The following is a 27,821-nucleotide window of genomic DNA, read 5'->3' on the forward strand; positions in this document are numbered from 1 at the left end:
TCATAGTCCCATAAAGCACACACATGCAATAGAAGCAATTTCTAAGTCTCAGTCTATCAAAAACTCATGATTGAAAGTGCTCACATCATGATCAAATACTTTTTAAAAGACCATGCTTTCCTGATGGAACATGCTCCTCTGGTAGACATATGGCATCGGTCTCCCCACAAAGAAGAGCCCTATCTGGACCTGTGGAAATAGGGTTTAGGCTCTGGAGACAAGGATCTTATGAGTAGTCATCCCGTATTTAATAGTTTCTAGGAGGAGTTCCATTCCCCCTACATTATTTCCATTACAACTTCTCAGCTTTCCTTATTTCCTAACAAGCAAATTAGAAATTTGTAGATGCCTGATGAAAGTTAGATCCTTTGCTCCCTGATCTATGTAACATGAGAATAATCTGAGATCAATGCTTTGAAAAAATTAGAGCCAGAAGACTAAAACTGGCAGGAACAGAAGATAAAGATATCTACACCCAGCTTGTTGTATTAGGGGAGGCATAATAAAGTTATCACAGAGGGAGGTCCAGGGCCTAGAGGGTTTCCGAATTACATTACAGTCCCCATCTGGTCTATGAATTCACCAAGGTCAGAAACTATTTTTTCCATCATTGTATTCTCATTACTTTGTGCAGAGTGTCTTAAAGGTAACAGAGTACATGCTCCAAAAATGTTTATCGATTGACTCCAAGAACCTTAGGGATAAAGGCTGGGGCAGCATGGGGCAGAGAAGAAGGGAGGAGAACCATCCAGCAGGACTATAATCCTTCCTGCTTTGCCCTCCCTTCTGTGATGCCATTATCACCCAAGGTCACACTTTGTTTTCCTTTTCTTGTCAACATTCAGGTGTTCCTTCATTGTATACTCTGATTCCACTAGGAATGTGTTCTCCTATCTGCAAAGAAGTGGATGACTACTCAGCTCTGGTAAAGGCCAGAGGAGTGACATCTGAGAGGATGAAATAGTTGCCTCTTAGCCCAGCATTCCACAGTCCTGGGCAACACCAGTGGGTAGGAAACAGTGTGCCCAGACAGCCATATATTTTTTCATATGAACAAGATTTTCCAATCAGTTCTCAAGAAATATTAAGTATCTATGTAGAATGTGAGATAATTCCTAGTGCAAAAACAAGGAAGTTTTATAGTTTTAAACCCTTCTCAAAGAAATTTCTTAGTATGAGTTATCACTTATGCCAGGTGATCAATGGCATAGATTTTGTACAATGCAGAGGATTAGTATCCTTTAAGCAAGAAGGGACCAACTTAGTAGTAAGCAACTTGGATATCTATTACACATTCGCTGATGTTTTTAAAGAAGTAAATTTACTTGCTTATTTACAATATCAAGGTAGAAACAAAATTTACTTTAAATATAAAAAACTATCATATTCATTGGATTCCTATTATGAGCAGTGTATTTTATATATGTCCTCCCATGCAATCTATACAACAGAAGTTGAAACTTGATATGATCACTTGCATTTAGCACATGAATATATTAAGGCTCAAACTGGTTAAGCAACTTGCCTAAAGGTACACGTCTGTATCATGACAACTCCAGGATTCAGATCTCAGAATTTCTACCCCTGGAAACAAAGTTCTTCCCCTATGACAGATATCTGTTCAGACCCTCTGTTGCAACTAATAAAGAAATCTGACTGCAAATGGTTTAAGCAATGAAGGGGTTGATTGACTCACAAAAGTTGAAAGTTCTGAGATAGCGTGGGTATTTGATTTGTTTCCGTAGCTCAATTTCATCAGAGGTATGAATTCTTTGACCCCAATTTCCTTGGTGTTACAAGCTTCCCATTTGGATTCAAAATGATCTCAGCAGTTCTAACTTTTTCATGGCACATCAGAGTCATAAAGATAGAGGGGATGGGCTTCAACCCCAAATGTCCTCAGTTTTCTGTGTTCGCTAGGGAATGCTATGAGCTGTTTCACTTAAGCCAAAGGCAAGGCAATTGGCTTTGCCTGACTGAGTTGCTAGGAAACCAAGGCCCACACTGGACTTGAGAGTGGAATAATGCTTCCTCACCTACCCCAAGCCACCCATAATGGAGAAGATGTTAGAGGACCTCAATGAAGTCTACAACCACTCGGCCTCAAGTCCTACTGACACAGTGACAGTCTGCCCCCAGTGAGTGATAAACAAGTCACCCAAACCAAGGAAACATTAACTACTGCACACAAAGCTGATGTTTTGTCTCTTCTTGATGCATTATTTCTTTCTAATCACATTCTTTAAAAACCCTGTTATTCTTATCAAAGAATATTTCATGACTTGATTTGACTTACTTCATTCCCAACTGTTGAAAAAGGTATTCAATACCTTAAAAATCACATCAACTCTTCTTAGCGACACTGACATTATCTCCAATACCTGTTTATGGCTGAGTAGGATTCATTCAGTGTATTACATAAAATAACTTTTTCTGGGGCGCCTGGGTGGCACAGTCGGTTGGGCGTCCGACTTCAGCCAGGTCACGATCTCACGGTCCGTGAGTTCGAGCCCCGCGTCGGGCTCTGGGCTGATGGCTCGGAGCCTGGAGCCTGTTTCCGATTCTGTGTCTCCCTCTCTCTCTGCCCCTCCCCCGTTCATGTTCTGTCTCTCTCTGCCCCAAAAATAAATAAACGTTGAAAAAAAAATTTAAAAAAAAATAACTTTTTCTCAATATTCTCCACTAAGCTTACCTTATAGACCCATTCTTCGCTGCTCTGGGTGAGTTCTGGGATTGATCTTAATTTTTTTTAGTCTTAGACAATGAAAGCACTGTTGTTTTGTCATTCTAAGGCCATATAATAATCACAGAACTACAGGTTAGTCTAGTATAATAATCAAAATTCTTTCATTTTTTTACCAATTTAGAATAAATTGCCTGAGCCTGCCTCATTCCTCCTGTCCTTCTTTTCCACCTGAAGGTCAATTTTTCCACCTTCTCATGGCTTTCAAAAACATTAGCAAATTGGGAATTGATGCAAATTTCTTTAAGGTAATAAAAGGAGTTCCTTTTTCTCAGATCCTATAATCTGAGAAATAGACACCAGTACCAAAATACAGGTGCAAAAGACTGGAGGAAATCACTATGATAGACAAAAGAAAGAGAGCATAAGTAAGCAGAAAAGCCTTCTTAGGGCTCCACAATGGTGGTCTGGCACCTGAGAGAGGACACAGAGAAGGAATCAGGATTACGTAGTTAGATCCTCCAATGGCAGTGCAGCTCTGAGAAATTCTGAGGCAGGCTGATAAGAAGACCCAGAGCAAAGAGTGCTCATTGGAGAAGTCAGGAGGTGGCCAGAAGCAGCCTGGCTCTAGTACGCACTCCAAATTCAGTCACTGGCTGTAATCAGGGACTTTCTGGTGAGAATGTAACCTTCGTGTGAGGTAAGGATATTAGAAAGTGTGGCAAGTGAAGGGTTTCAATTACAATCCTCACTGCAGGTTCTCTTAAAGGTATGTATATGTGGGCAGTGTAGACCTAAGACATCCATACAGGGTAGGAAGTAAAAAGCCCTCAGAAAGAAAAAAAGGCAAATCGAGAGGAATAATTCTAATAAAGGTATAATGAATACTATTTTCAAAAATAATATAGAAAGAAATTAAAGAACACCTAAATTAGTGGCAGGAAAAAATATGTATCATTTGTAAGTCTTGATATTTAAAGAGGTCAATTCTTCCTTAAATTGATCTAGACACAGAATCTGAAGTAAATTCTAGTAGAGTACCTGCTTTTGTTTTATTGGTAAAAATTTTTTCAATGAGATTCTAAAATATTTATAGAAAAGCAAAGGGCCAAGTTATTAGCTGAACATTCTTTCATCCAGGGAAAAACCTTTTTATTCTGTAATTAGGTATTAAAATGAAAATGCATGGATATATTTTTACGTTTCTACTTTGATGTGAGTGAATTTCCATTGGAGTTTACTTATTTTTCAATTAAAGTTCAATCAGTTAATCAAATATATAAATTATTATTTAGCAAATAATTCCCTAATGATTGGGGAGAGAGGGGTTTTACCCAAATGTTGGTGGAACTTGGGGACAGAAGGGTAGACCCCAAACAAGTGGGGAAAGAGCAGACGAGAATGGAGTCAATAGAACCCAGGTGGCCAAAGATAAAAACTGCAAATGTTGCCAGGTCAGCCTCGCTTGGCCCCTTAGAGCCCTTCAAAATGACAAGAACAAAAAACGATTGTGGGCTTAATAATTTCTGTACAGACACAAAGACGGGCAACTTTTTACCATCAAGTGGCTTCTGAGTTTTTACTATATTTTTAAAAGACATCTGGCTTAGGGGCGCCTGGGTGGCGCAGTCGGTTAAGCGTCCGACTTCAGCCAGGTCACGATCTCGCGGTCCGTGAGTTCGAGCCCCGCGTCAGGCTCTGGGCTGATGGCTCAGAGCCTGGAGCCTGTTTCCGATTCTGTGTCTCCCTCTCTCTCTGCCCCTCCCCCGTTCATGCTCTGTCTCTCTCTGTCCCAAAAATAAATAAATGTTGAAAAAAAAATTTAAAAGACATCTGGCTTAGAGGAAATAAATGTTTATTCATAGGGAATGTATTCAAGAATGTTTCACATTTTCCCTCTCTCCTTCTTTCTCTCCATCTTCTCTTTCCCCTTCCCTCATCTCCTCTTTCTACCTCTGACTTCACAAGGTTAGTGTTAAAGAAGTAAAATTCATAAGGAAAATAAAAATGACTACCCTTTAAAAATCAAACAGGTCCAACTTGGTAAGTTTAGTTACATTTTTGCCAAATACCCAAAACCCTTCATGCCTGTGTTTCTAGATAAAATAACTAAATGCAGTTTAACAAAATGTTATGATTTCTTTACTTACTGATACCTTTGTAACTGTTAAAGTGATACATAGTTAACTGTATCTCATCCATTCAAATGTGACACAAATCAAAATGTTTGCATTGCGTGTGACTTTGTATTTAGGAGGCCCTGAGGTTTTATAATAGGAAAAGCTGAAGGATCTCTACTGTAGCAGAAATGGTACAATACACAGTTAACCTAGGATTTTATTCAACATCACAAAGTGCTGCCCTGGCAGGGATTCATGTAGCTGCTGAGTCTACTTCTCTTTTTTTAAAATCTATTCCTCAATGCTGAAGAGCAACCTCTGAAATCCATTGTCTAGTCAAATCTGCTAAATGAGGGGTTGAAGGACTTTAAAATTACACGTATTTTCAGCACTTCTGAAAATCTCATTCACACCACAAAACATTGTTCTGGATGCACTAGAGAGGCTTAATTACACACTGAAGATAAAAAGATAAAGCAGGGAGACCTGTAGGTGGGATGGAAATGATTATCCATAACTATACAGAGAGGGAGTTTGCTGGTAGCTTACATAACTAATTGCCAACACCCGGCTGGCATTTGCATGAACATTTTCTATGAAAGCTTAAACGATTATGAGATCTGTTGGCATAAACAAAAGAAACAGATGTTCCAACTTTGATACCAAGCAAACTTGAAAAGAAAAGTATACATTTAGGGACGGGAAAACCATAGAGGAAATTATGGATAGGCCCATCTTTCTGGAAGTTCTAGAATTTAAAATGCTACTGTTATAGTGCAATTTTTTTTTTAATTAAAGGACAAGCCCCCTTTTAATTATACGTTTTTCAGATTCTGCACTATATGTAAATATGCATCTAAGGGTGGAATAGCTCAGCATTTAACTCTTTCCAACAAACACAAAACTATGCAGTCAAGTATACTGTTAAGGAAAAATACGTAAAAAATCATGGTCTTGCTTTCCTACCACCTCAATCCTTCCTGTGCAAGGTAGGATATATATACTTCCATCTGCTCCAAAGAACAGCCTGAGGTAGAGTTACCTACTTTGACATATCTTCCTCCTTCAAGAAGTCCCACAGCCTCAACCTCTCACCATATTAATAATGGGAAAATTTGCAGGCTGCACTGCAAAATACAGGATCATAGTTAATGCAATGTGTAACTGAAGCTCAAAGCATTCAAATGAGCTGTCAGTAGAATAACACTGCAGAAATAATTTTCTACCAACAAGGATCATTTTTATTCCCAAAAGTAAATAATGCAAAGATAAATAACACAAGGCACAAAGGATTTCAGTAGAGATTCTCCAAAGAGGATAGTCAATAAGCACACTCACAAAAAAATGGTCAGTATCAGTAGTCATCAGTGAAATGAAAAGGAAAACCATAGTGAAATACCACTCCATACCTACTAGGATGGCTATAGTAAAAAGTCAAAAATAACAAGTATTGGCAAAAATGTGGAGAAATCCATAGCACTCATACAATGCTGATGGGAATGTAAAATGATATAGATATTTTGGAAAACAGTCTGTCCATTCCTCAAAAGGTTAAACACAGAGTTACCATTTGACCCAGCAATTCCACTCCTAGGTATGTATGTGAGACAAATGAAAACATGTGTCCAGAAAAAAAAAAAAAAATCATGCACAAATTTTCATGGCAGCATTATTTATCTAGAAAGTGAAAACACAAATTCCCATCCACTGATGAATGGGTAAACAAAAGGTACTGTGCCCTTACAATAAAATGTTTATTCATTGATTCAAAGAAACATAGTACATGGTACATGGATGGATCTTGAAAATAAGTGATTGCCATGTGAATGATGCCAAACACAAAAGAATATTGTATACTTTCATTTATATGAAATGTCCACAACAGGCAAGGCTATAGAGACACAAAATCGATTAATGGTTGCCTGGAGCTGAGAGGTTGGGGGAAACAGAGTAACAGCTATGGTAATGGGAGTTTCTGAGGTAACAAATGATCTAAAATTAGATTGTGGCGATGGGTGCACAACTCCATGAATACACTAAAAACCATTTAATTTTACACTTTAAATGGGTGAAATATAAGGTCTGTGAATTATAACTTAATAAAGTTGTCAGAAAATGAATCGTTGGGATGCCCAGGTAGCTCAGTCAGTTAAGCGTCCGACTTCAGCTCAGGTCATGAACTCATGGGGTTTGTGGGTTAGAGCCCTGCATCGGGCTCTGTGCTGACAGCTCAGAGCCTGGAACCTGCTTCGGATTCTGTGTCTCCCTCTCTCTCTGCCCCTCCCCCGCTCTCACTCTGTCTCTGTGTTTCTATCAAAAATAAATATTATAGGGGCGCCTGGGTGGCGCAGTCGGTTGAGCGTCCGACTTCAGCCAGGTCACGATCTCGCGGTCCGTGGGTTCGAGCCCCGCGTCAGGCTCTGGGCTGATGGCTCAGAGCCTGGAGCCTGTTTCTGATTCTGTGTCTCCCTCTCTCTCTCTGCCCCTCCCCCATTCATGCTCTGTCTCTCTCTGTCCCAAAAATAAATAAACGTTGAAAAAAATTAAAAAAAAATATTATAAAACCGATTTAAAAAATGATTTGTTTCCACACTGATGGATAATTTAAATTAAAAAAAAAATGTTTACTTGGGATAGAAGACTTGTTACCAAACACACCTGTGATTATCTATCAGTTAGCATGCACTGATCAGCACCAACAGCTCAAACATGTATCTGCCACTTCTATCACACTCCTTAAAATTCTCTAATTATCACTTAACATTCCCATATTCAGATTCAATCACTTTTCCTCTATCCTTGTTCTTGGCTTCTCGGACAGCCTAGAATTTACAGTGCTATCATGGCGGTTATTTCTGTGCTGTCACTATGAATGACCATTCTCTCCATCTTGAAATTCTTCTCCTGCTCCTACTTACCTTACACTCTTGCTTCCATGCTCCTAGGATCCACCTGCACCTTCTTTGTATTCCTCTCTGGCTCTTCTTTATTCTTCAAGATTTTATCCTCAATGTTCTTTATTCTTCTCCTTACATGTGTCCCTTTGGTTATAAATTCTAAATCAATTTCTCAGGCCTTTCTCATATCCTAGGTATCAAAGATATTTTCCTACCAGCTCAATGAACATTTTCAATTTTTTCTTCCATGACTATCTCAGTACATCTAAAAGCAAACACATACATTCAGCCAACTTTTTTAAAGCCCCTGCCATATGCCAGAGAATATTAGGTATGGTAAGTACCTAATTAATTTTAATTTTTTTAATGTCTATTTATTTTTGAGAGAGAGACACAGCACGAGCAGGGGAGGGGCAGAGAGAGAGAGAGAGAGAGAGAGAGAGAGGAAGGGAGACAGACACAGAATCTGAAGCAGGCTCCAGGCTCTGAGCTGTCAGCACAGAGCCCGACTGGGGCTGGAACCCATCAACTGTGAGATCATGACCCAAGCCAAAGATTGACACCCAACTGACTCAGCCACCCAGGCACCCCAGGAGGTACCTATCTGAATATGTATGTATGTATGTATATATATATATATATGAACAAAGAAACAAACAATTTCACTTGTCTCTGAGGTGCTTATACTCCATTAGGGGTAGAAAGGCAGATAGGCAAATAAGTGCAATAAAGAGTTTTAGGTCCCACAACAGCATGTTACACCTTCCATTCATTTCCAGTTCCTGTGTCCAGAGTCACATTGCAGACCTGTATCAATTCTGATAATATCCTTGCTGATCTGCTTATCTTAATCCTTTCCCATTCTAAATCAATCTTCTAAAAACCACTGCATACATATTTTCTGCTCACAAACTTTTGATGGATCTCTATTGTTGAAATATCAAGTACAAATTGATCTTCACATCCAAGACCCTTTACAAACTGGCCATCTTTCCAATCTTCCACACTCACCCTACCCACCCACACTTCTGCTCTAGTTGCTCCGAGTCATTAAATTTTTGGCATGTCATAAAACCTTCTCATGCACCTTTGCTCAGAAAACTTTGCCTTCATGGAGTGCCAGCTGTTTGAGGTTATGCTAGTTTTAGCAACAAAAAAATATTAACGGCTTAAGATAATAAAGGCTCATTAGTCACTCACATTAATTGTCCAATGTGGATGTTCTTGGTTGGAGGGTGACTTTGTCCCCTGTAATGTTTTCATATGCAAGCTTATTTGTTCTTGATTGTAGCCTAACCTAGGGCACTGAGGCATCTGCATCTCGCAGCAAGATAGGAAAAGAATATGAAAGGTGGTCCATGGGACGTTTTTATGAGCCAGGCTCCTAAGTGGCACCCACCACTTCTATTCACATTTCAGTGGCTAAAACCCCATCATTTTTCCCACCCAGCTACAAGAGATCCTGAGAAAAGTTGTCCAACTGTGATCCCAGATAGAAGAGGAATTAGGTTTGTGAATACCCAGCAGCCTTTGCCACCATGTTCTCTTTATTATTCCCCCTTAAGGAGAACCTATTTATTCATTAAGGTCAAGACAAAATTCCACTTCCTTTGGAAAGCATCTCTTAACCAGTCTGATGGAAGTGAAAATTCCCTTTTCTGAAATTTCCCAATACCTATTATCTTTGTTACTTATTTTACACTTGCCACTTACTGTATTGCAAAGTTACTTTTCTTTTTGATTATACATGTCTTATCTTCTGCAGTGTAATTCTAACTTCCTCAAAGATACAATTTTTAGGTCATCCACTCATTCATTCACTATGTATTTATCAGAAGATATATAGGCATATAGGAGACATCATATATGGTTACCACAGGGAGTACAAAAATTGGCAAGAAGATATTTCTGAACATATATTGTCCTTTTGGAATTCAGTTCAGAAGGCATTGCCATAAACAAGTCCTTTGAGTCCTTTAAGACTATGGAGGAAATTTATTCAAATGGTCAACCATACCATGAGACTTTATTATAAGGATGATGTTATGTAAATTAAGGATATATCAATTATTACTTTTGACCTAACTTTCCTACATTGATTGACTGTTGCTTATCCAAGCACAGAATACCTCCCCCCACTATCATAAATAGACTTAGACAAGCTATAGTCATTGTTAAAAATATTCAAAGTCATGTTACCTCACCAATTGAGTCATGCTTTAAGATTAAAAGTCTTCAAGGAGGTTTATGACACTCTGGATACTGACAGCCTAATATTGCTGCATGATGCTCTGCAAGTCTATGAGCTTGCACCCAGCACTCAGATCAAAGAGAGGGGAAGGGAAAATGTTGCTATGGCTACTGTCAGAGAAATTGCTACCTATGCTTTCTTCTAGGATTTTTATGATTTCAGGTCTCACATTTAGGTCCTGATTCCATTTTGATTTTATTTTTGTGTGTAGTCTAAGAAAGTGGTGCAGTTTTACTCTTTTGCACATAGCTGTCCAGTCTTCCCTACACCAGTTGAAGAGACTTTTTCCCATTGCATATTCTTCCCTCCTCTATTGAAATCAATTGCACATATAATTGTGGGTGTCTAATTTCTGGGTCTTCTGTTCTTTTGATCTATGTGTCTATCTCTGTGCCAGTACCACACTGTTTTGATAAGTATAGTTTTGTAATGTAATTTGAAGTCTGGAATTATGATACCTCCAGCTTTTCTTTTCCTTTTTAAGATTGCTTTGGCTATTTGTGGTGCTATTTGTTTCCATACAGTTTAGGATTGTTTGTTCTAACTCTGTGAAGAAATGCTGTTGGTATTTTGACATGGGTTTCTTTAAATATATAGATTCCTTTGGGTAGTATAGACATTTCAACAATATTTGTTCTTCCAATCCATGAACATGGAATGCCTTTCCATTACTTTGTGTACTCTTCAATATCTTTAACCAGTTTTTTTTTTATAGTTTTCAGAATATGGATCTTTTACCCTTTGGTTAGGTTTATTCCTAGGTATTTTACTATTTTTGGTGCAATTGTAAATGGGATTGCTTTCTTAATTTCACTTTCTGCTGCATCATTATTAGTGTATAGAAATGCAACAGATTTCTGTACAATGATTTTGTATCCTACTACTTTACTAAATTCATTTACCAGTTCTAGTAGTTTTTTGGTGGAGTCTAGGATTTTCTATATGAAGTATTATGTCATCTACAAATAGTGAAAGTTTTACTTCTTATGAATTTGGATGCCTTTTATTCCTTTTTCTTGTGGCAAAATGATACAATGGGAAAAAAGATAATCTCGTCAACAAATGGTGTTGGAAAACTAGACAGCTACATGCAAAAGAGTAAAACTGGACCACTTTCTCACACCATACACAAAAATAAACTCAAAATGGATTAAGGACCTAAATGTGAGACCTGAAACCAAAAAAATCCTAGAAGCAAGCATAGTCAGTAATTTCTCTAACATCAGCCAAAGCAACATTTTCTAGGTATCTCTCCTGCGGCAAGGGAAATAAAAGCAAAAATAAACGATTTTCTGCACAGCAAAGGTAACAATCAACAAAGCTAAAAGTTAACCTACTTATGGAAGAAGATATTTGCAAATGACATATCCAATAAAAGGTTAGTATCTAAAATCTATAGAGAATGGATTCAACTCAACACCAAAAAAAACAAATAATCTAGTTAAAAATAGGCAGAAGACATGAACAGACATTTCTCCAAACAAGATATACAAATGGCCAGACACATGAAAAGATGTTCAACATAATTCATCATCAGAGAAATGCAAATCAAAATCATGATGAGATACCACCTCACACCTGTCAGAATGGCTAACATCAAAAACGCAAGAAACAACAAGTGTTGGCAAAGATGTGGAGAAAAAAGAACCTTCTTGTACTGTTGGTGGGAATGCAAAGTGGTGCAGCCACTGTGGAAAACAGTATACAGGTCCTTCAAAAAAGTTAAAAATAGAATACCCTATTATCCAGCAATTGCACTATTGGGTATTTACCCCCAAAATACAAAAACCCTAATTCAAAGAGATAGAAGCACCCCTATGTTTACTGCAGTATTATTTACAATAGCCAAGATATGGAAGCAGCCCAAGTGTCCATTAACAGATGAATGGAGAAAGAAGAGGAGTATATATTTACAATGGCATATTATTCAACCACAAAAAAAGAATGAAATCTTGACATTTGCAACAGCATGAATGCAGCTGGGGAGTATAATGTTAAATGGAATAAGGTAGCCAAAGAGAGACAAATACAATATGATTTAATTCATGTGTGGAATTAAGAAACAAAACAAATGAGCAAAGGAAAGAGAAAAACTAAGAAACAGATGTTGAACTACAAAGAACTGATGGTTACCAGCAGGGAGGTGAGTGGGGAAATAGGGGAATAGGTGATGGGGATTAAGGAGGCCACTTGTGATGAACACCGGGTGACGTATGGAAGTGTTTGCTCATTAAATTGGTACACCTGAAACTAATATAACTGTATATTAGCAATATTGGTATTAAAATACCAACTTTAAATATTGAATGTTTAATATGTCGCACATTCAATATATTGAAATATATACAATCTTCAATATTAAAAATATTAAGACAAACTTAAATTGTAAATAAGAGTCATTAAAAACTATTTTAAAAAAGAGGAAATGGGCTTAAGCTGATGTAAAAAAGAAAAACGAAATTTAAACTGCTACACAAAGAATCTTGGTCCAATATATGGGAGACCTTATTAAAAATGAATTAACCTTGAAATGGCTTATTATGCCCCTTTTTGTTTTTACCCCGAGAGAATATTAGGTATATAACAGTAAATACAGATGCTAAAAAACCAGGAGATAAAATAAATAGCCTCCAGAGCGGTCCTCCCCACCTCCAAAGCCTAAATCCTAAGGCTTAGACTATTTTTGGCTTCCTTTCTGAGAAAGCTCAGAAAGGAGCCTCTACAAAGTAAAAGCAGCTCTTTATTTTTTTTTTTTTCTGACCACTCCAAGATCTGTTTTTGCCACAACTTCATAAGTATTTCAATTACTTGTTCCTTCAACAATCCTGCAGAGAAACACTGCCCCCACCCCCCTTTTTATGGATGAAGATATTGAGGTTAAGTGATTTTCTCAGGGTTACAAAGAGACCTAGCAGCAATGAAGGAATGAGAACTAGCAGTTCAACCTTCTGGTGGATGAATAGATTGAGTTTCTGAGCAGCCTTGCTATTATATTGCAAAGAGGCCATGCGGACGCCTGGCTGAATGCGCAAAGAAACCGCGTCCAGGAAATGAAAGGGAGGCTGGGAGGATAGCATTTTCCTTCTTATTAATGACATAGGCAATTGTCTAAAGTTGGAAAGAAAGGCCTTTTAGAGAGAGGCTTTTAAAAAGAGGACAAACAGCAGGGCACTCAATATGGGACCCCTCCTCCATGAGACCCTTGTTGTCTGTCTACTTGCAGACAGCGCCGCTGAGGAAGCCGGGCTCCAGATTGGAGATGTGGTGCTGGCTGTCAACGGCACGGAGGTCACCAGTGTGGAGCATGCAGAAGCCGTGCACCTGGCAAGGAAAGGTAGGTGGGCCAGCTACAGAGTTCAGCGTCATTCTGAAGAAGCAGAGGGCTTCGGCGCACCAGGGAGTTCAAACACGATGAGGACACTACCCAACAGGTGTAACCGCACTTCTCCCGCCAAGCTCCTTTAATACCTTGGCATCAACATGGTGCTTCATAGCAATTAAATCATTTTTCAGCACCACGTTCCTTCTGTATTGTAAAGTGAAACCAGAAAATGGCAGCAGAATGTACTCTATTTATTACAAAAATATTTCCTGAAACTCTTTGCCACGAAAAATGTCATCGTAATAACACTCTCATTTACAATTTCTCTTCCCTTCCTCCTGTCCTCTCTCCCTCCCTTGCCTCTGTGTTCCTTCCTTCCTCTTTCTCTCTCTCTTTTCCTTTCTTTCCATCAGTTTTTAGTGGTAAGAACCTCAGGGTTTTCATGCTTAAAAAAGAGAGAGGAAGAAATAAAGAAATCACAAATCTAAAGTTTTCACAGATTCTCCTAGGGCCACTTAAGGAGGGCCTTTAAACCAATTCTGACACCGATGGAACCACGGAGAGAATAATAATAATAATATACGCCCCTGCCTACCCTTCTATCCACGCACATTTTGTGGAAAGGTTAATACCGTCTTCCACTCTGCAAAACAAGTTACTTTCTTGACACCATGTTACAAATCCTTATCTCCCCATAGACCTAAAAATATATAACTGGTAAATGCTGTGTTCCATCAAGGGATTATTAGGTGAAGTGTCCTATTCCTGGCCTCCCAAAGGCTGCATACATATCTCTGTGTTCCTGAAATATATCCTCAGGCACTGAGCTATAAAAATTTGTACATTTTGTTTAGGCCACATGTGCCGTAAGTATAACTTGCTAAACAATAAATATTGTTTGTCCTTTCTCATGATGCCATCATGCTTGAGGGTTAGCAAGAGAGAGAGAGACTTAGTGTAGACCAGGATGAGAAAATCACTAACAAATTTTGTATCCTGAGTAGCTATTGTAGACTCTTTTTGGTGCAGAATTTAGCTGAATATGTGGCTTTTCTGTGGAACTTGTCATGTACCGGGTCCACCAGAAATCCAAGGACACTGTCAGTTAACATGTACACTACCTACTTGTAAGTCCTACCTAAATATTTATCCTATGTGCAGCAGAGATAAGAAATGAAGGTAATATGGTAACAATTATACTAATGAATTGGTGGTATCCCCCATAAGAATGGGATTTAGCTGTTCCTAGGTTCTTTCTCACAAATAATTACTTTTCCAATTTTTTAGTTACAGAAAACCTGATGTTAGTAATATTTCCACTCTTAGGACTTCTTTTATTTTTCCCCAAGGAACTTAACATTCTTGGTAACACTGAACCATTCAGCCTCTGTCAGTTAATGGAAGGCAGAAAACATCTCTAAAACTTAAATAGAGGATTTTCTCTTCTGTTTCAGAAAGATGATGAATTAACATTGATACTGGAAAAGAGCTACACTCAACACCCTAGTTTGTGCTGCTCCTGGCAGTTATTTGTAGCATGCCTTTATCTGCTGTTACAATCTGGGTTCTACCAGCTTGGCCTCCCTACCCCAAGAAGACCTTGACCCTCAGAATCTCCTTGTATCTTTGCTAAACCTTCTCAAACACAACAGTGGAGATACCTCACAAGCAGGAAAGTGAGTTATAGATCTGAGACGCTACAGTAAGGAGAGTAAGAGACTTATAGGGAAACAAGTCCATTTCATACCTGTGTATGTTCAGGGAGATGGGAAGTGTGGCCAATAGTAGAAGAGAGCCAAGTGTCTCACGCAAAAGAATGCTGAAGGACGTATTCTTAGAGCTTTTCTCTCCAGCTTGGTGCTCAGCAGCCAAAACCCAACTTAACCACCCTACCGAGAGCCAGACAAACGGTAGCACCTGTTCCTCATGGTCGGTGGGAAACACGTAGGTGGTCCTTGAGCCCAGCTGTATTACGGAGTTGATTGCTTCTTCCTCAGGCTGAATCTCTAAGACTAATTGATTATAACACAGCTCTTAATTGGGAAATAATAAAAAGAGATGCAAATAAACAAAATAGAGAATAAAAAAAGAGAAAGGTAAAACTTCTAAATAATTAAATACTACTTTGAACAACTATATAACAATGTGAAAACTAGATAAATAAGAACATTTTCCAAAAGTATTTAAAGTGCCAAAATCAGTAAAAGAATAAATAGGAAATTTGTCTAGACTCTAATAAAGGTATTTATAAAGAAAGAGACTGTCTCACTTCTCCCCCATTTCCACCCCCAATTCATCCCCCATTTTATAAGCACAAGATACCAGTCATTTTTATAGATGAAATTTATCCAACTTTCAAAGAACAAATAATTCCTATTCTGTAGAGTTTTCCAGAAACTAGGAAAGAGTGAAGGCTTCTCAGTTCATCTTATTAGGCTACTCTAACCTTGATTCCAGAACAGGGTAAGTGTAGTATGAAAAATGAAGGAATATGTCCCTTTTACTTATGAGTGTATAGATGCACAAATCCTAAGAAAAAATAATAGATACCTGAATAAAAGTGTTTATTAAAATTGCATATGATACATCATAACAAAGTAGGGTTTATCCCTAAATAAGGATGGCTTTATAATATTTTAGTACAATTCGTCCCATTAATGGACCAAAGAAAAAAATTGCATGACTATCTCAACAGAACAAAAAATCATGTAATAAAGTTCAACAAATGTATATATATTTTAAATTCCCTGCATAGTAGGAAGAGAAGTTTCTTTTTACAACTTGATAAAGATTATCTACCAAAAACCTAATCGTGAAAAGAGAAAAGTATAAAAGTATATATAAAACAACAAAACACTTAATAGAGAAACTTTAAACATATTTCTTTTGAGACTGAGAAGAAGAATGCCAATTTTAACAGCCTCTGTTCACCATGATATCTAAGGTTCTGACTTGTTCAATAACACAAGGAGAAATAAAGGTATATGACCTGGAAGCAAAGAGATAACACTATTATTATTTACAGATTATATGATTATAACAAAATCAATAGACCAATGCTTAGAACTAATTAGAGAAAGATTGACCAAACCAAGGTCTCCTTATAAAAATCAGTAGTGTTCTTCTACACCACTAATAACTGAAAAGAAAAGAAAAGGAATCTAATATATGTTTAATAACAGCAGCAACACTACAAGGTAGGAAAGAATTAATCCAACAAAGAACATGCAAGAGCTTCATGAAAAAATATTTACAACTCGACCAAAGTACATAAAAGGAGACTTAAATAACCGGAGATATATAGTATCCTCATGGATGGAAAAACTTTGTAAAGATCTTAATTCTCCCAAAATTAATCTAAATATTCAATAAGTTTTCAATAAAATTTTATTAAAAATGTTTGAGTAGCTTTTCAAACTTATCCTTAAATATATGTAGAAAAATAAAAGTCTACAAATAGCTAGATCATTTATGAATAGGGCTAGCAAGGACAAAGGAACCTTTCATACCAAATATTAAGGTATATTGCAAAACCATAATAATAAGTAATAAAAAGGGTGGCATTCACAGAAATATACCAGTGGAATGGAATGGATTAGAAAGCTCAGAAACACACTCAAGTACTTATTAAAACTTGATATATGATAAAAGTAGCAGCACAATGAGGAGAGGATAAAATTTTTACTGCATCATTTTTACAGAGAACCATAAATTGGATGGATTCATACCTTCATATATTATGCTTTATATTTTATACCATATATAAAGGTGGACTTCAGATGTATTAAAGTCCTTGATTTTTAAGTTATAAGCATAATGTCAATAAAAGAAACTAGGATAATAACTTTATTTGTGATCAGAGAAATGCAAATTAACAGCAAGGTGACACTTTACATCCACCAGATTAGGGGAATAAATAGAAATCAGATTATAGCCAGCTTTGGTAAGGAAATGAGGAAATGAGAATCTTCATGTACTCTTGCTGCGCTACTGGCATCTCAGAGAGCAGTCTGGCAACATCTAGTGAAGTGCCTATAAATCCTTTGTCCTAGCAATTGCACTTCTGTGGCTATAAGCCCAAAGAAACTGCTGAGAGGACATATGCAAGGACGTTCATTGCAGCATTCTGTGTGATAGAGAACAGTTAGAGGCAGTCTGAGTGACCATCACTAGGGCAATGGATAAAGAAACCAACAAGAGATGCATACTCTGCACCTCTGTGCCTCACTTTGAAACAATATACAAGATGTGCATTTGGCCAGCAACATTGGTAGATGCTAAAAAACGTGGTTTAGAGTGGGGGGAGAAAAAGAGAGAAATAGAATGAGATCTTAGCATAACACCGTGTGTGTGAAATAAAAAGACACACACAAAGGAGTGTATCCACAGTCCTATATCAAACATGTTCTGTGAGTGCCTATTGTGAGGAGCAGAATGTGTGAGAAGAATTGGGAATGGAGGCAGAAAATAAAGTGAAACAAAACAAAAGGGGTCTGCACTCCAAAGACTATTGTGTGCAACAACCTGAGTGCTATGATGGGCTCAGCAGTCTGCACCCAAGTTCGTGAGCAACAGACGAAGACCTCCTAAATGGCACCCACACACACTTTTAGTTCCATCCATGTTCTAAAATCTATAGGTGGTAATGATGAGGGAAGGCAAAAACAAAAAACAAAACAGGATTACAGAGAGGCAGTGGGGCTATGAGAAAAATATACATGACCATGAAACTAAAAAAAAGGGAAGAGAAAAGGAAAGAAATAATGGGAATAATTTAATTTTTATGTAGTGCTTTACATATTCAATTTTAGCAAGGCTGTTAATTGGGCAGGGTGTTTCTGGAATGTATAGAATTTAAAGCAAGCTCTTAGGGGGTTCTCTTTAGGACAGAAAAGTCACCAACTTGTTGAAGAAAGCAATAATCATGAAATAACAAATGGACCTTTTGTTAAATTTATATAATATATAGAGGTCTTGAAAAGTATATTTACATAGTGTCCAACAAAATAACAAACAAACATGCGGTTGTTTAAAAATCTAAATGTTTCCTCTTGCCTCTTGTACCTGTTTGCATAAACTTCTTAAAAGTCTGATATCTTTTTTTTACCTCTCTATATTTCTGTACAGTTTCATTCCTATGTATTTTAAACTTTTGTAAAATCTTATTTTATTACAGGTTGCTCTTTTGTTGATTTAGATTATCTAAACATCAAATCACTTTCCTCAAAACCTTAAATCTGAAATCTAACTGTATGTCAGACTCACGCAAGAATCTCTTTTAAAAACAGAATTCCTGGTGGTGGCCTGCATGTTTGTAATTTTAATCAGCTCTCCCTGATGATTCCTTCACAGCAAGCCCAGCATAGCACAGAGCTCAGCGTCTTGGAGGCATGGCCGGCCAAAAGTTTGCAACCATAAGATTAAAAGTCTATTTTGTTACCTTCCAGTACAGGCTTTATCATGTCTCCCCAGACTAGCATAGAAAAGGGATCTACCATATGTAACAAGATCAAGTTTTCAACAATTCTACTGAAATAATAGTCCCATTCAATAATACTAAATAATATATTAGTATATATTACATTGTATAATATAGAATAATATAATATAAAATTAAAATTATCAAATAATAATCCTATTCAGAAATACTAAACACACACACCTGCACAAATTACCTTAATTTTGCCAATGGGAAGACTAAAGCAGATTTTTAAAAAATGTTTGGGATCCCAATGGGAATAACAATAGCTCCATGTGAATGTTTATTTCATTAGGTCCCCCATCCTTCTGGTTGGGGCTTTTGTAGGGCTAAGTGCTTGCAGACTGAAATAGGAGATTTAATCATCAAGGAAAAACACAGAAAAGAAAGAGGAGAGGAAAACAATGAAGCTTTAATCAACCTGGAAGTCCTTTGGGGCCGTTCCATTCCTTTGTCTCACCAAGAACAGCTTTAGTAAAAATAAGTACAGAAGTGCATTGGGATGTGGGACCTGGGCAGATGAACACAGTGCCAGCCCACCACGCAGCCCCGGGGACAGCGCACGTCTTGCACATTTCTCTTCGGCACCTGCAAGGGTGGTGGAGTTTGTCTGACAGCCGAGGTGCGACTCCGACACAGCTGAAGATTGGTGGCATAATAAGAAGACAGTGATCCAAAGAGAAAGTGTGAATTAGAAAAAGAAATCATTTTTCTCTCTCCTGTAGCTGTAAATAACCTCACCCATAACACCTTACTTCCCAAACTCTAGGCCCAAGTGCTAGGGAAGAAGAGTTTTGCCAGAGAGCTTCTCTTTGAAAGGGCATCATCACCAAAGAGCTGTATTTGCTAAAGACATGGATTTTCAACCTCGTTCATCTGCACTTGACTCTTTCACTTCAGGCCATTTGTCTTCCCATGTCCCCCAAACAAGCAAGATTTCTGGGCTGTCCAGTAGAGGAAGGCAATGGCTGTGTGATTCCTTTCTCTAGGGTGGGGAGACACTTAGAGAAAGACATAAGCAAGGGGAAAAACTAACAATTTTGTTGTTGCAAAATATTGGGATGGAAAATGAAAGTATACAGGGGAAACTAAATCGTAGTCAAGGAAAGGAAGAAGCATGGTGGTTGGCGACAAAGACTGCTCCTGAGCAGGACCTCTCCGCAACCGAGATTTGCCTGGCTACTTGCTACTGAAATTGTGGTCTGACATCAGCTGGGAACCTGTTACAAACACAGGATCTCAGGCCTCATCCCAGACCTAGTGAAGGAAGATGGCAATTTAACAAACCCACCTGGTGATTTGCATCTGCATGTAGGTTGAGAAGCACTAAACTAGGGCATCTCCATATTTTTAGCTCCCAGTAAATTAACAGATAAATAATAACAAAACCAGGAGGGTGTCACTGTTCGTACTTCACAATTAATTCCTTTAACACACATTCATGCACACGCACGCACACACACACACACACACACACACACACACACTGCAATGACTATATAAATAATCTATTTGGAGATAACATAAAAAATCTAAAGTCTCTCTGAGCATCAGACCCTCTGGCCCCTGATAGGACCTGCAAAGACTGTAAAACCACCATCACACAACAGCTGTTTGGAACTCGGCAACTCCCTGTGTGTCAGGATCATGTCCTCACTCCGAATGTAAAAAACTTTCCTTTAGTATGATGACACCACGTGGCAGCAGGACCATCTGTGTCCCTGCCCCAGAGAGAATTTTTTGGTGAACCAAGTTATGTTTATGGCCAGCTGAAGCTCAAGCTCAGCCTGCTCAGTGTCAGAGAAGCCCATACGCAGTGTGTGTAAGCAAGAGGAAAATGACCTCAAGGGGCAGGCGACTGCAGCACCACATAAATAGATTGGCAGACGTGTCAGCCATGCATATGAGTCCAGAGTGCGGTCCTTCGGGGACTAAAGTCCAAAGACAAAGACATTTGTGGGTTGCCGGTCAATCTGGAGCATTGCTTCTAATTTTTCTGGATGTCTTTTTGACAGGAGCTTAAGGGCAGTTCAATAAATTAAAATGCATTTACATGGCAATGAAGAATTAGCTTGACACACAGAGTTATTTAATTACCAAGGTGCTTTGCGTGCTGCTAAAGTTAAGACCATGTCAGCCTTTCTGGGACAAATCTTTATTTTCAGGGCCATGTGGCTCAGCCAGGAATGATCCCCTGGGTTGGAGCTTGTCATTTATATAAGAGGAGTCTCCTCACTGACCCCCATTTCCATAGACAGCTCTAAATAGATCGGTAATCTCAATGTCAGACATCACGATGAAGTCAGCGCTGCTAAGGCCAAATGTCCCCCTTCAGGGATGTGGCCTCCCTCTCGGAGGAATTGTAAATGAAGTCATACCCCATTTGCAGTCTTCAAAGCGTGTCAGGGTTGCTGTCTGTTGGAGTGACATTCAGAGAATTTCTTGAGGCATCAAGAGGTAGGCATATGATGAAAGTCTGTTTCCATACTGGCAACATCAAAGCACAATTGGTAAATGGTGACCTTATATTATTAGGTACAGGGACAAATTCCCCCAAGCTATGCACTGTACTGATCATATAGGAAAGGGGGCACCACTGAGGTACAGGCCCCAAGGAAGTCACCCTGAGAAAGACGTACACGGAAGCTCAGAGTCAAACCCTCAGCACTAAGTTGGACAGAAAGAAAAAGGGATAAAAGCATGTGTGCCTCAGCTTTCCTAGAATTTCTGTCTACTTCCAAGTTCAAAGGTTTATAATTGATTTTGATCAGGAATAGGTGACAGATGTATTAGCGGTTTAGATCCTCCCTTTAGCTAACCCAGGTCAAGGAACCTAGTTATCTTGAATAAAAGTAAGATAGAAAAGCCAAACATCACCTATATTCCTTTTTCAGATATAAATCAAAATATGTTAAAGATTTAGCTTGACATTATTATAGACAGTGAGAATGAACAGACTTGAGTCATCCATGATGAGACCTGACAAGACCACATGGTTGAATACAAAGTACTAAGAGCTGGCAATCCCAGGTCCCACATCTGACTGAACCCCTTATGACCCAGTTATGGCCCTCAAAGAAGTCACTTTACCTCCCCTGGTTTCATTTTCGTCATCGCCATGAGGGATTGAATCACTAAGGAACTCTCTCATCCATTCCAATCGTAGGATTCTATTTCATTTATCCCATGTATGCAAACTGTAACCCCCTTTTCATCCATTCCTTCTGAAAAGTGACAGTCTTTTCTGTTGGTTTAAGATTTTCAGCCACTGCACTATCCCAAATTCGTTTCTCTAGGTCCAGACATCTTGACTCTGGTGGTGGGATCTGACATCAGTCGCTGTCCCAATACCCCTTGGCCCACCTGCCGCGGCTACTTACATAAAAGGACTCACTCCGGTTTTGTGAAGGGTTGGAGGAAGAGGTGGTTTGTGCTGAAGCATGATGGCTGCCTCCACTATTACAGACATAAGAAGGTAAATTTGCGGGGAGAGGTAAGGTTGGAGTGGGTAGGAACAAGAAACCCTGGCAAGTGCAGTCAGTCCATTACCAAAGTAGTGTCTTGTAAGGTACCATGTTGTAGGATTCTGGAAACAGTGTTCTCTCCCGTGGCTTTTAGAGTTTTCCTTCCTCAGAGGTACAGAGAATTGTAATTTATTTTCTCTGCTGCTGCATAAATCAAGGCTGGCATAAATTTCTATCTCGTTTATTCCTATTTTCAGATCCTCTGTGAAAATTTCCTTATCAAAGCCCAGAAAATAAGAACCAAAGTGCATACCTAGTACCCTAGAGAAATCAAAGTGGACTAAGGCAAAGTGCAGTAACATCTCGCTGGACCACAGAGCCTGCACACTGTTCCCTAGGTTACAGGGATTGACGTTAGCAAGGCTTCTGAAGCCTCCGAGAAGCTGCCTGGAATACCTTGTTTGATTTCCCAGATTTCAATAGACTTGAGATTTCTGACTATAGGTGGAGGATGGATTCTTTGGGGGAATGTTCTCCAAATAGGCAAATGCAGTCCTCCTCCCAGACTTTTCTCATTCTGCAGGTGTGGGATGGGGCCTGTGCCCGGGGATCTGGGGAAGGCACTTCAAGTGAACTACCAATCTGCAGGCCATGTCCTGTCAGCGCAAGTGTTTTCTTAGCCCCTATGCAATATGGTGTTTAATTTGTTTTTTTTTTAACCTATTTTTGAGAGAGAAAGACAGAGACAGACAGAGCATGAGTGGGGGAGGGGCAGAGAGAGAGGGAGACACAGAATTCAAAGCAGGCTTCAAGCTCTGAGCTGTAGCACAGAGCCCAATGCAGGGCTCAATCCCACAAACCACATGATCATGACCTGAGCCAAAGCTGGACACTTAACTGACTGAGCCACCAAGGCGCCCCTAATTTGCTTAATCAGATGCAAACATCATAAGATTCAGAGATTTCTCACAGAAATCCTGATTTCCAACTTCTCTTGAAAAATTCCTCAGTGCACTTGTACCGCAATGTTTATAGCAGCACTCTCAACAATAGCCAAAGTATGGAAAGAGCCTAAATCTCCATCAACTGATGAATGGATAAAGAAATTGTGGTTTATATACACAATGGAGTACTACGTGGCAATGAGAAAGAATGAAATATGGCCCTTTGTAGCAATGTGGATGGAACTGGAGAGTATTATACTAAGTGAAATAAGCCATACAGAGAAAGACAGACACACATGTTTTCACTCTTATGTGGATCCTGAGAAACTTAACAGGAACCCATGGCGGGGGGGGAAGGAAAAAAAAAAGAGAGGTTATAGTGGGAGCGAGCCAAAGCATAAGAGACTCTTAAAAAATGAGAACAAACTGAGGGCTGATGGGGGGGGGGGGGGGGGGAGGGAGGGGAGGGTGGGTAATGGGTATTGAGGAGGGCACCTTTTGGGATGAGCACTGGGTGTTGTATAGAAACCAATTTGACAATAAATTTCATAAAAGAAAAAAATTCCCTAGCAACAGTTGGTGGGAGCTGACTAGCAGCTGCCTCTTCTAGGAGCACATGGGCTATCCAGTTCAAAGACGAGCTCACTGTGTCCTACTGACTTCTACCCTGTTGGCTTCATTCAGAACCACATGTGTGAGCTACCTCTAATAAGTGTGAAAAACAGGAGTTTGGGTTGTTTCCCTTGTATGTGACACAATCTTACTTTCTGAAACAAGGAAAGAAATATATATCAATTAAGAAATCAATACCCTTTGTAAAATGAGGAATGATTTTGCACATTGAATCATCGTGAAGAATCCCTTTTCCTAGCTTGTGAGTCACTTATTCGTGACATACACAAAGAGGTGTCTGACTTTTGCAGGAATGTGAGCCATTGCCACTTTGAAAAAACTTTGTCTCCCTCCAGTGCAGGAAAATAGGATTCTCTGTAATCAAGATGAGAAATGATGAGCCAGCCTTGTTCTCTATATATTCTGATTATTAAAGTGAAATAGGCCAGAGGTTTCCAATGTGGGTATGCTTCAGAAGCCCCTGCAGAGTTTTCCAAAGTACATGCAAAAACCATCTCCTTCCCCCAAACCTCCTGAATGGGATCCTGGTAACCGTATGTTCTTTTCTAAGCTCTTTCAAGGTAATTCTCATAGAACTGATTTGTAACCTGGGTGAGTCCCAAGGCAAAGTGCATTCCCATCTACAGTCAGAAGACAAAAACAAAAACAATAATGCAAGTTTACCAGTTTTTCTTTAATGGGATAGAGAGTTCTTTATCTTGAGATTGTATCCTTTCTACCCTTTGCTGATAATTTTTGTTTCCTTGTCACTATGTGACATAGTGACAAGACAACCTTAACTTTTCTTTAATGGCCGTCCTTAGCAAAACAAATACATAAAGCAACCTATGTCAAGTACCCCAGTCCCTGAACATTCTCATTATACAGCACTGAGCCCAACCATTCTCAACCACCTGATCCAATATTTTCCTTCGACCAGCATGCATAATAGCATTTATAGTAAAAAAAAAAAAAAAAAATTTAGGTTCCCCATTCTTGAAATTCAGAATGGTTCATGGGATCCAGTGTTTTAGGGCTGGATTTGCCAGGTGGCAATCTCGGGACTGCTGCTGCCTGCAGATGTTATGTTTGGCTTGCACGATGTTTTTATAAATTTTTTAATTAAATGCATTCGGGTGAAGCATGTGCTGTCCAATTTGCCATAATCCCTGGTACTCCTCATTTCCTTACACTGAGTCCAGTCATTTAAATTACACAGTAGGCCCTCTAAGATTTTGAGTGTATGAATCCTGGGGTAGAATTTATGTGGAAAAATTAAAAGTGTGGTGGTATTGTGGTTAAAATTAAAATAATTTTTTTAACTGTTTCTAGTCCTCATTGGGAAAGAAATGTGGATCTTATAGTCAGTTTGGATACAGAACATCATTGGCACAATAGGTTTTAATGTGGAGATAGTAGAATATAAAAATAAGGCTTTATTATTATTATTTTTTTTGATGAAGGACCAAAATCAGATCTCCTATGGAGCTACAAATTCCAGAATACATTATGTATGATCTTTAGAATAGACAGCAAAGACTGAGAAGAATTAAGGGGGCATAATAAGAACATGCCAGGATAAATTAGCAGAAAATGAACTCAGCCATACAGTATTCACTCAAGCAATAAATATTTATCAACTGCTTTTATGAGCCAGGCATTATGCTAAACTGTGGAAACATATATGAAAAAGAGCTGGTACCTGCCCTATTTGTGCTAATGGTTACATAGAGGAGACTGATATTAAGGAATACATTCATGGGGCACTTGGGTGACTCAGTCAGTTAAGCATCTGACTTCAACTCAGGTCATGATCTCGCGGTTTGTGGGTTCGAGCCCTGCGTCAGGCTGTGTGCTGACAGCTCAGAGCCTGGAGCCTGCTCCAGATTCTGGGTCTGCCTCTTTCTCTGCCCCTCCTCTGCTCACACTCTGTCTCTCTCTGCCTCTCAAAAATGAATAACCATTAAAAATTTTTTAAAAAATAATACATTCACAAAAAAAATTGCAATTCTGAATAGTGCTATAAGTAAAATTACAAGGTGAGAGAAGAGAAAGTAGCAGTCTGGATCCAACCAAGAGATATAATCACACAGTGATTTAAATAAGTGAAGTTTAATACAAAGTTACTAAACTATGATAACATAATAACTATAGGCTATAAGAAAACTATATGGTATGGGGTGGGGGAGGGGGTCCCCAAGCAAGGACAAACTTAGAAGTAGTTAGAAGTAGGACCCCTCTCCAAGGCTGGAGATTCAGATCTCCTTGGGAAATGTAGTTGAATCCACTGAATCGCAGGGAAGCTCACTGGTTTGCTGGGCCATCCAGGGGCCTGCAGATCAAGTGTGCAATCACAGGGCAAACAGGAAGCAACACTTTGGATCACAGATGGGGCAGATGTACAGAAACAGGTAGCCTGTGCATGGCTAGGTAACAAGAGTGGGGATGCCAGTGTGGCAGGAGGCCTGGAGCACAAGGTGTCCTTGTAGGAAAGATATTTCTGGAGGGTGGTGGTATGGGGAAAACTGCAGGAGACAAATGTAGGGAAGAGGAGAAGTGAGCACATGGAATCAGGGTGCCAGCATGGCCAGGAGACCTGCAGCATAAGATGGCCATATGGAGAGGGTCACAGGAAGGTGACCACTAGGCCACACTGGAGCTGCAAGGTCTACAGGGACAGCATGTTGGGACAGAACACCCCCAGGTGTCCACATACCCACACTGCAGGACCCATCCTGAGCCACTGGCAAAGGCAGGAGCTCCCATGCTTCCTCCAGCAATGTGCCTCCAGCGCCCTCTACTGAAAAAGCTTAACACCACACTTACTGTAAGAGAACTGTAGAAAGGCATTCCATCCATTATTGCGGAGCCTATACTGAGAAGTAAATTCGGAGCTGAGAATCAATAAGTTCACAACTGGCACGAAAGTAAAATGGAGGGTCTAGGATAAATTAAGAAAAGGGGGAATAGGTAATAAATTCCTTCTTGAGGATATAACATTTTAGCTGAGGCCTGAAGGTTGAATACAAGTTAGCCAGACAGGAAGTTGGAATGAGCATTCTCCAGGCAGAAGAAACAACACGTGGGAAGTCCCTGAGCTGTAAAAAAGCTTGCCAAGTTTAGATATCTCCAAGAAAGCCCAGTGTGGTTAAAACAGAGTGCACAGAGGAGGGTGGGGAAGGTGGGGGGTCAGGTTAAAGAGTTAGGTAGGAGGTTGGTGATATGAGAGGTCTGAGTCAATGACAGGGATCTTTGGATGTTCTCCTAACTACAATGGAAAGCCACCAAAATATGTTAGGCAAAGGAATTCTCTAAAGTTTATTCTGACTGTTACATGGAGAATAAATTGGAAGAGGATAAGAGTGGAATGGAAATACCAGTTAGTTAGCTAGTCCCATAGTCTAAGCAAGAAGAGATAGTGGCCTTGACCAGGGTGGGAATAATAAAACTAAGTGGACAGATCTCCACACATATTTAAAAGCTAAAATCAACAGGATTTGGCAATGAATTAAATGTGTCAGAGAAAGGGGATATAAGGGACAATCAAGGATGACTTCAAAGTTTTGGCAAAAGTAACTGGCTGGATAAGGAACCATTTACTGAAGAGGGAATAGGTTACAAGAGTACAGGTCAAAATGAGATTAGTAGTTCAACTTGAACTACTATGGTATACATAAAGAGAGAATTTATAACATTGTATATACTGCATATGTTATAGTATAGCATATATATAGTACTTAAAGCCACATAAATTGATGAGATTGCCAAAGGAGACAATATAAAGTGAGATGAAAAGAGAGCCCTCAGCTTAAATCCCAAGGGTGGACAGAGTAGCAGAAAATAGGAATAGAGCATCTGGGTGGCTCAGTCAGTTAAGCATCCAACTCTTGGTCTCAGCTCAGGTCATGATCCCACAGTTCGTGGAACGGAGCCTTGTGTCGGAGTCTCTGTGCTTGGGATTCTCTCCCTCTCTCTCTCTCTCTCTCTGCCCTGCTCCTCCCATCTCTCTCTCTCTCTCTCTCTCTCTCTCTCTCTCTCTCTCTCTCTCT

The 27,821-nt window shown here is 39.2% G+C and overlaps 1 protein-coding gene across 3 annotated transcripts in view; it reads left to right on the top strand.

Annotated features, from left to right (window-relative positions):
• Nucleotides 1–27,821, top strand: part of LOC121012245 (uncharacterized) — a 126,392-nt gene that overhangs the window by 42,003 nt on the left and 56,568 nt on the right. For all 3 annotated transcript variants that reach the window (XM_040447144.1, XM_040447162.1, XM_040447153.1), the window contains exons 7-8: nt 13,175–13,285; nt 22,049–22,227. In XM_040447144.1, the coding sequence (XP_040303078.1) occupies nt 13,175–13,285; nt 22,049–22,227 (290 nt within the window). The remainder of the gene's footprint in view (nt 1–13,174; nt 13,286–22,048; nt 22,228–27,821) is intronic.

Source organism: Herpailurus yagouaroundi, unplaced genomic scaffold, assembly GCF_014898765.1.
Source record: "Herpailurus yagouaroundi ecotype Mexico unplaced genomic scaffold, PumYag 29, whole genome shotgun sequence".
Taxonomy (NCBI): domain Eukaryota; kingdom Metazoa; phylum Chordata; class Mammalia; order Carnivora; family Felidae; genus Herpailurus; species Herpailurus yagouaroundi.